This window comes from Enoplosus armatus, chromosome 5 (genome assembly GCF_043641665.1).
Source record: "Enoplosus armatus isolate fEnoArm2 chromosome 5, fEnoArm2.hap1, whole genome shotgun sequence".
Taxonomy (NCBI): Eukaryota; Metazoa; Chordata; class Actinopteri; order Centrarchiformes; family Enoplosidae; genus Enoplosus; species Enoplosus armatus.
In genome coordinates this window covers 17713272-17722954 of record NC_092184.1, presented here as the reverse complement: position 1 = coordinate 17722954, position 9683 = coordinate 17713272, and the positions used below count along the sequence as shown (strand labels likewise).

Below are 9683 nucleotides of genomic sequence, written 5' to 3'. Positions count from 1 at the left end.
TTGCCGTCTTGTGTTGTCTGTGTATCTGAGAGACAGAGTGTGAGCCACTTCCTCCTCATACTGGCAAGTAAGCTTGATGGGTGGAGCTGTATGAACTTTTGGAACTTTTAATCCTTTTTATTGAAACCACATACAGTCAGCAATCTAGGATGAACAATGTAAACCTTAACCAAACCTAAAGCTTTCCCTCAACCTCAACACAGTCCTTTTTTAGTTGTACAGAACTTGTTGTATCTTTAATGCAACATAATAGTAACAAATGATACTAGTAATAATATAGTAATACTGCATGTAGCTGATGTTTGTTTTGCTGAGATTTTACTTGAATATATAACTTACTGTTGAGCAGCTTGAAGAGGGCTTCCACAGAATTGTGTGTGTGTGTGTATGCGCTCACTTCATTTATGATGCGGCACAGAAGACATAAGGAAGCTGAACAACTTCCCTGTATGCTCATTAAATCAGTTTCACCTGGTCATGTGACATGCATTCTTTGGAAGAGATCACAAACATTTACTAAGACAAAAACAAGAGTGTTGCATCCATATAATTCTGCTGCTGTCTTTGTTTTTTGACATGATGTGTTTTTGAATGTGTCACAATTGATATAACTGCGTAACTCGTAAAGACTGCTCAGTGAGAGGGAAGACTTTGGACGTGACTTATCTTGCTGTAAAATAAGCCACAAGGAAACACTCTCTACTCACTACAAGTAAAATAGTCTTCACTGGTTAAAATGTGACTCAGACATAACAGGCAGCTGGAAGAGAAATGTTTTACTTGTACAGCTGATCGAAGCTGTTATAAAGACAAATAATCTTATAGAGTGTGTTTGCTCATGAGAAAAGACATGAAGATCAGTGTTGTGTGAGTTTTTGTGTGTTTGAGTGTACAATGGATTACTGTGAACTGTGGCTTTTGGGTTGAAGTGGCCTGTCTTTGATATTTTGTTTCTCGAAACAGGTGGTGCGCTATTTTCTCAAAAATGGTATACTCCCACAGCGTAACACCTCTGTCGCTAACCACAGTTTCATATTCAAATTTTGTTCTTTGTTCTTTTCCCACATTTGAAAGAACAGCTTTTCATCTGTATTTCAATTGCTTTGTTATAGCACCATGTCTAATGACAAATGCTGGAATAAGTATAGTCGATCCATTTATATTACCCACTTAATTGCCATTAAAAAAGTCTACAATTTGTAAGGTTCCCAGCTAACTGAACTAACCTGGATGTAAGAACTGGACAGAATCTCTAATGTATCAACTATTTTAATCAAACAATAAAGTGTTTCTGACCCACAATGCATGTTTAGTCACCCATGTTAGCTCAGTGAGATTCTCTTTGCACTCTGGTAGTCTTTTCTTAGCTCTCTGTAAGTTCTCCTTTACAGCTTTCATTGACCTCATGATACTTTCCACTGAAGTCAAGGAAAAGTGGTTTTAAAACAAAACCGTATGTTTCGAGATTAGACACCCGTGGCTACAGTTGGGAAGGGGTCTAACCCAGCTGGGTGCAAAGCAGGGTCAACAGTCTCTAACAGGGACAAGCAGTTATTGGTACACACATTTCCATAAACAAGTCTATTGCACCTGGCCAACATGCCTTTGGACTGCAGAAAAAAGGATAGAGGATAATAAGAACATAAATCAAATGTTTGGGGGGAAATGCTAGTACCATTCCTGAAAATTACATAGTTTAGGGAAGAAATGGTAAGCAAGGAATTCCTGGGGTTTTCCATGTGTGTCCCTGATACATTTGAGAAAACTACCCAGAGAGAGCCTCCTCCTCATTCGCCCATGACTCAACCCAATTATTACTATTAAGCCATTTAACACTTTTTAGTGTCCTTTTGAGTCATTAGACTGCAAATATTATCAGTTCTTATCAGAGGGGAAATTATCATTCAGTCACTCTAGAAAACACAACAAAATCAAAATATAAATATAAATCAATCGCATGCATATGTATTACAAAACAGATTAAAAGGCATTATAGAAGATCTTCTGTATACCACAATGTAGACTCATAAACACCCTCGGGCTAGTGAACAGGAATGTGTTGGCCAGTGGGCAATATGTGGGAGGAAAGACTCTGAGATTGTAACCACATCCCCGAAATAGATAATAAACAAATCAGTTCTCATCATTCAGGGGGATTTTGAAAGTCAAGATTAATCTCATTTTAACAACTACCAGCTTTCTGCTGTAACTTCCCATCTGAAAAGTGCTCCCCTTAATTGAAGCAAATGCACAAAATCTCTGTTAAAGAATAATTTTACAAGAAAATATGAAACTCTGTATGATGCTGCAAAGTCTGCAGTTGGTAACTGTCTATCAGCTATCTGCTTGTCTCTCTAAAGCAGTCTAAATGTGTTTGTGCTCCAGAAATAGTAAAAATTATTATGATTTGTCAAAGTCAGTCGCTTTTTATGGCCTAGTAGAGCATATCACTACTTTAGTAAATATGGGAAGCTTGGATTGCACACAAAATTGGATCGTAACCAACTGATAGATCACAGGGCTGTTTTGCGAAATGTATAAGAGGAGATATTGTTACCAGTGTTATTGTTAATCCTACTGGTCAACAATGAAGATAAAGGCCATACTGACCCCACTAATCTCCCAGAACTTTAAATATTCTGGAAACGTGCAGTTGGGTGTGAGGACACAGCGTGACAACAGAGTTTCCTTCCATCTATATAAGGTCAGTGACAGAAATGAAACTCTACTTACACGTCAAGGAATCCCTAAATATTTTTAGCGTGTGTGTGACTATGCATACTTCATGGACTATGCAGTTTTTTAATGATTTCTGGATGAATGTTTTGCTATTTTTTACATAGGCTTTGATTAATCTTAGTTCTTGATCTTAAAGTTCCTGACACAAGATTGAGAATTGTGCAGTTTAACCTAGGGATTAATCCCAAATAATTATATGCATGCAACTAAATACTAATAATACACACACATAGCATTCATAGGCTGCCGCTCAATGGCGTTTCAAGTATTTCTTTCTGTTTTGTGGCAATTTGATCAATTTTATCTTGTTTGCAATATTGGAAGATTTATTTACAAAGCAACTGACACGATAAAGGCCTTAAGGTAGGTCCTTCTTTATTATCTGACACTGAAGCCCTGTCTTGAAGAGGGGCCCAATATCAAATTCAAGTTAAGACCGTTGTTTCTTACATGGACCATATTCCTAAATTAAATTGTGTTAAAATAAATGACCCCACAGCAAACCTAGGGCCAGGTAATCCAGTATAGTAAACAATGCACACAGACGCCAGGGCCCTCGCAGTAGGTTAACATGATTACAGAGGAGACAGTCAATTCTGTGCTATCAATTGTGAATGGACGTACTTTTAGCCCTTTCAGACATTTTGACATGTCACATTGTGAAAAACACAGGTATAAATAATATGATTAATGACTCGCTGTCACGGCTTATACTTAGACACTTAAATTGAAGTTTAGATACGGCTGAAGCGATCGAAAGAACAGAAGCTACCTGGCTCGGCTCTGCACCCGTCTAAGTAAATTGCGTAAGTAAATTGCGTAGGTTTCAAATTCCGCTGTACCATGAATCGTAGTTGCTACCTGGTAACCGCGCAAGCATAATCCTGGAGAACACACAGACACGAGCAACAGATTGCTACAGCTTCACTCCATTAATGAAGTTACCAAAAGCTCTGAAGAGTAGAACATTTGGTGGCAAAACGGTATGAAACCAAGGTTTCTATTAGTTCGCTAGTGGGCTGAAGTCCGTCCAGTTAGCTAAAATGCTTAACTTAAATCAACAGAGGCTGTGAGCTAATGTTAGCTGCTAGCTAGCTGATGTTATTCACCATCCTATAGTATTTCCTTAGCTATAGTGCTGCACCATAACATCAGCGTTGTTTTATTTTAGCATGCAAATAGAAGAAGCTGCTTAAACATGCTGAACGCATGTTGCTTTTATAAGCTAACGTTGTTTCAACACTAGCACATTTAAGATATTAGCTAACCGTTTAGCAACGATATCAGCACTGATAGCACTGCTCTGACGCATCACCACAAAGACGCTACGTGTTACTTAGCCTTTAAGGCAAGGCAATTAGTTATAGTTGCATTGACAGTGAACCGGGAAACTTGAACTGTCATGTGGTTTGACGAAAGTTTGACTGTCTCTAAGTGTCTTGGTCGGCAGAATACAAAGTTATAATATGTATTAAGTGTTAGGTTAAAACGTAACTAACGCTAGGTTTAACTGAAATTAGAACCTGATATGCAACAATAACTAGCCTCGAAGATGCTAACACTTAAAATGAGTACGGTTTGAAAAACGGATTAGTCTGTGAGACTTTGTAAAGTATCTGTTTTACACAGTAGGTTAGCTACCATTAAGCCATAACCATCCCATAGTGTGGTCCTTTACCATATTGTTTTTTGTATACTTCATCTTCCTCAGCATTAGTACATTATTGCAGCTGAAAGATGCCCCACGGTTCAGATGATGCTCGCAAGAGGTTTATCCTGACCACAACTGGAAACTTCTATGGGACGAAGCCTTCGTCGTCCCTAGCTGACAGCCCAGTGCTCAATAACTTCTTGGACGATGGAAATGAATTTGTCCTGTGTGTCAGCAGACCTGACAATGACCTTCACTTGTCAAATAAGGTAACACAAATGCTTAAACCATTATTACAATGTTTAAGTTTCCTTGAGTGGAGCAACATATCCATGTGAAAAGATTTGCCTCAGGGCTCTTTAGGCAAAAATCCTAACCTTAAACTAATGTTTATTAATTGTCTTTTTCAAACATTATGTCTTCCTTTGTCAGATTGAAGCATCGGGGGAAAGCAGAGACAAGGTGTTGGTGTTCTTCAAGCTGCATCCCACAGTGATTACAGAAGACAACCTTCATCAGAGCCTCCTTGTGTCGTCCATGCTGGAGTCTCCCATCAACACTCTCTACCAGGCTGTAAGACAAGTCTTTGCACCTGTACTGCTGAAGGTGAGCCCATCCCTGTGTATTAAAGAATTCCATAGATGCTTTTTGAAAGATGCAGGCTTTGGTAGTAACATCAACCACAGTGGAAGCAAATGTGAGGCTACAGCATTTCTGAAGCAACTGTTTGGAACATATTTCAAGTTAGAATTAGTCAAAACATTTCCTACATTTGTAGTCAAGTACACTCTACTTCACCATTGAAACTGAAAAGGAAGAAAAACCTGAAAGAATCGAAAACTAATTATTGTAAATAAATATTACACCACCACTATGATAGATACATAAATTACTTTAAAGTGTTTTCCCCTACAGCTTTTAATAAGGGATTTGGGGGAGCAGAGAACAAGACTATTTAGTAAAAAATGTGAAAATGTTCTCCCTTTCACTTCTCTCAAGAATGAGCGGTGGCGTTCAGCATTTGACCCTAAGCTGGCAGGCCTGCTGAGTGAACTGGAGCTTGGCCTGGGCTCAGTGGTTCGCCAGTCTGGAGCACAACACAACAAGAAGGGCCGCACGGAGGAAGATGTCCTTGGTATGCATAAATATATTTTTGTGGAAAGAAATACACAGGTCAGGTCATCTTGCTAATATGCATAAAAGGAAAGTGTTTACCATACTTATATATTATTTTGATGTGTTAATCCATACTGCTGGAACCTGTAGTGACATGCTCTATCAGCTAAACTTAACTTAACCCTTTGTCTTAAGACTATATATTGTACTAAGACTGATATATGCATACAAATATAATTTGTATGCATATATCAGGAAGAGTGTATTGCTAAACATGATTTGCATTTCATAAAAGAAGTTGCCTTGTAAAAATACAAACAAATTCTTAACTGAATCTGATAAGAACCAGGACCATTATGGTTTCCATATTTTTTTCCACTCTATGCAGGCATCCTGAATCCCAGTGATGAGTTTCAGTACTGGGACGATCTCTCTGAGTCTGCGGAGAAGAACAGTGTGAGAGAACGGGCTACACATTTCACTGAGCAATTTAAACCCATACAAAAGGTATGCTTGTGAACCTTGTAATGTATCAGGACTGGCTATATTAAACAATGAAAATTAAAGTTATTACATTTACTACTTATTGTTTGTATATGTTTACAGAGTGGTTGTTAACTGAATTACAATTATTGAGATGTGAACTATAATCAGTAACTTTTTAAAGCAATGATTCCACAGATATGTTGGTAAAAGAAAGCCCTTACATCTTGGTATATTTAGTTTTTTTTCAAGTTTGAAAACCTTATAATTGTGAGTCTTAACATTAATATTATTTCACATACTGTTTTGAACAGTGTTTAACATTATTTTCTAGAAGCTGATATTTAAATTTCCTGTGAACTAACTGGAGGAAAACTAAAATCTGAACCTAACTAACACACCAAACCATGTCTCTTTGTGTTTCCACCAGGAGTATGGTGGTCTTGATGGCTTGTCTATGTCTGATGTTGTGGATCTGGTGGAACAGAGCAGAGACATTCTGGATGATGTTTGGAGGCAGACTGATTTTGAGCCTTATCCAGAAACACGCATGGTCCGACTCATGGATGTTATCGGTAAAGTAAAGTGATCTAACTTATATAAAGTGATCTAACTTATATAGCGCTTTTCAACCTTCACGGTTCCCAAAGCGCTTTACAGCTAAGTCTCATTCACCCATTCACTCACACATTCACACACCGATGGCGACCGAGCTGCCATGCAAGGTGCTTGTCTTCATCGGGAGCAACCCAGTGTCTTGCTCAAGGACACTTAGACATGACAGGGGCAGCCGGGGATCGAACCCCCAACCCCCTCTAAACAGCTTTTTTTGTATATGTGGGACTCACATGTACTCAAACCAAAACCAGGAAATGAAAACAAATATTTGCTGATGTTGTTTTTAAGATACAATGTGCGTCAAGACTTCTATGTCACGAAGATCATTTAGCTACTCTGGCTGTTGATGAAATCTGATCTTTTGAGAAATGAAACTGACTTTGTTTTCCTCGGAACTCCTCAGTGAACACCTACTGTATGGCTTGAATGACAGAACATGGCTTGTCAGTAATTAAATATTGAAATGCTTATTTATTAACAATGTTAACTCAGTGTTAAGGACATTTACTACGTTTACTCTAACTTGTAAGAAACATTGCTTTGCCTTCAACTAAAATGTGACAAGTGGTTTGGCCATCCTAGAGTAACAGCGTGTGCATGTGTGTAATTTTTCTGTGTTTATTTCTTTGCATGTGTGTCACTGTGTGTGGGTGCTTCTGTACATGGCAATTTTGTCGTCTTCTGTTTTTGTGGTTGTTTGTTTATACATGTACAAGGTGGAGCCTTGGGAAGGTATGTGCAGAGGAAGCTGAGCGGTCTTAAAATATTTGAGGAGCCATTTGTATCGGTGAGAGAGAACCTGAGAACGGGCGTTGCCATCTGTGAACAGTGGGTGGTAGCCTGTGAGCATCTGACTGGACAGGTAAGGAAGAGATAAAAAATGGGGGAAAAGTATGCATGAAATGGTTCCAAAAATCAAAAACTTTACCATTTCTCTCACAATTCAGCTGGAAAGAATACATTTAAACATAAACTCTGACTGTAAATCTATCGTGTAAAATAACAGCAAGACGCACATCATCTGTTTGATTGTGGTAAACACTGGAAACATGTTTGATTGCATTTTTTTCTCAGGTGTGGAAGAGACATGCTCCCCATCCCTGGAAGGGAAACAAGCACTGCCCACAAACCCTTCATTGCCTTGCAAAAAGATTGGACGAGGTAAGATAGGAAATGCTTTCTGTAGAATAGAAACACCTTCTGTAGAATAGACATTATTTAATAGTGCATATTTCTCCTTTTTCACATGACATTGTGGCACAAATCAGTACGGATATATTTGCAAATATCCATTTAGTTGTCTGTTCAATGTTTCTGCTGGTTTGTAAAGGAGATGTCACATTTAAGTGGAATTTCCACTTCATGTTTATTTTGAAACCAGAACAATCTTTCCATTGCCACCTCTTTAGACTACTGCTTTACTGTGGTACAGACCTATGATACTGTTATGACCTTACTTGACCTGGCATTTTATGTAATATGGTCCAGACCAGAGGTTTTCAAACTGTGTGGCACGAGTCACAGTGTGTGGGTGGGCTGCCACGGAATTGGTCCAGAGACATGTAGCCACTGTGACATACATACAGATGCCTCTTTCCTCTTTACAACAAATTGGATAATTTCCCGTTTCCAGAATGTTAAGTGTGGGAGCTATCTAACATCTGCCCTGTTAGCATTTTCCATTGAAAGTCTGACATGGACGTTTGTCAGTTTAGCACACTTATGGACATATCTTTATTTTAGAATGTCCTACAATTAAATGTAGAGCCTAGGTGCCTCCCCCCCCTCACGTGAATAAGTCAGTCACAAGTAAGTGATGATGTTGATGCCTGTGAGCCTGATAACCACACACATAAATACAACAGTGGACATAGATAACATGTGAATACACTCTCCCTGTTTATGTCTACAAGGTTGTGACGCTGCGTATGGTTCATGAGAAACTGCTGCGTCTGCTGCCAGGGGGGAAGCAGCAGGCTCTGACTTCAGATCGTGTGTTTGAACCTTTCTCTGGACTCAACCCTCTGCATTACAACCCCTACACTGAGGTTAGTTGTGGGAATCTCTGGGAGTGCGCATGAGTATGTGTGTGTGAGACTTCTGAATTACCTTGATTGAGCCTTCCTCATGCCTGTACTTTATTTCAGTGACTCCATGCAGGCACAATATGGCACAGGTGCAGGTGAAACATCCCTCTTTATCCCGTGTATGACTGTTTGTTGTGTGTTTTCTGTAGCCACTTTGGAGAGCGGCAGTGGCTCAGTTTGAGCGCCTAATGGCTCCGTCAGAGCAGGAGGTTGCTGGCAGACTAAAGAGCTACATTGCTGATGTGCAGGACAACCCGCAACAGGTAGTGAAACATACTACTTCAACTCAGGTTGTAAAATATTGTGTGTGGGTGTGTTGATGTGGGATCTTACCCTATGTGCTTGTGCGTGGGTGTTTTTTTCTTGTCTAGCTTTTGCAGGTGTTTCAAAAGCACAAGGAGTTGATCAGACGTCCCACCATCTGCAAAGAGCTGCAGTCTGAGAGAGAGACCCTACTGGCCAGAATACTGGACTACAACAAGGGTACACAGTTCTGCCTCAAAGCACCTATGTCTGTTTCTGTGTCAGAGATAGTGCGAGAGTTATTGTGTCTACACAGGCGAGCAAAATACATCAAATCTGAAAAACCAAGTCCTTTAGTTTAAATGGGGCAGTAAGATCTCCTAGTAGTTGGAGTGAATGTCCTGTCTCGGAAAGGCTCTGTTCCTAAAATAGCAATATATTCTTTAGCTGAAGCACTAGCTGCACACTCATAGTAAGTGACTTGGAATAAAAGTGCAATGCTAAATGTAAAAATGATGTGTGTGATGTAGGGAAAGTCAGTGTTGCTCCTCATCTTTGACCCCTCTCTGCTGTCTGATTTTCTTAGGCCTCAAGACTGACTTTGAGAGTCGTTGCCATGGAGGCCTTGGAGACAAGTCTGGGCCTCTTATTGGCAGGAACCTCCCTGAGGTGGTCAACAAAATTGTCTGGGTCCGACAGCTCATACACAAGGTAAATGTGTGTGTGTGTCTGTGGATGTTCACATG

The 9683-nt window shown here is 39.5% G+C and overlaps 1 protein-coding gene across 1 annotated transcript in view; it reads left to right on the top strand.

Moving 5' to 3' along the window:
* Window positions 1-4476: 4476 nt before the first annotated feature.
* The window catches only part of dync2h1 (dynein cytoplasmic 2 heavy chain 1), a 102157-nt gene continuing 96950 nt past the window's right edge, over window positions 4477-9683 (top strand). The window contains exons 1-11 of the mRNA XM_070905187.1: window positions 4477-4659; window positions 4823-4996; window positions 5390-5525; window positions 5895-6013; window positions 6420-6564; window positions 7324-7469; window positions 7682-7768; window positions 8521-8655; window positions 8844-8957; window positions 9066-9177; window positions 9524-9648. Of these exons, the coding sequence (XP_070761288.1) occupies window positions 4477-4659; window positions 4823-4996; window positions 5390-5525; window positions 5895-6013; window positions 6420-6564; window positions 7324-7469; window positions 7682-7768; window positions 8521-8655; window positions 8844-8957; window positions 9066-9177; window positions 9524-9648 (1476 nt within the window). The remainder of the gene's footprint in view (window positions 4660-4822; window positions 4997-5389; window positions 5526-5894; window positions 6014-6419; window positions 6565-7323; window positions 7470-7681; window positions 7769-8520; window positions 8656-8843; window positions 8958-9065; window positions 9178-9523; window positions 9649-9683) is intronic.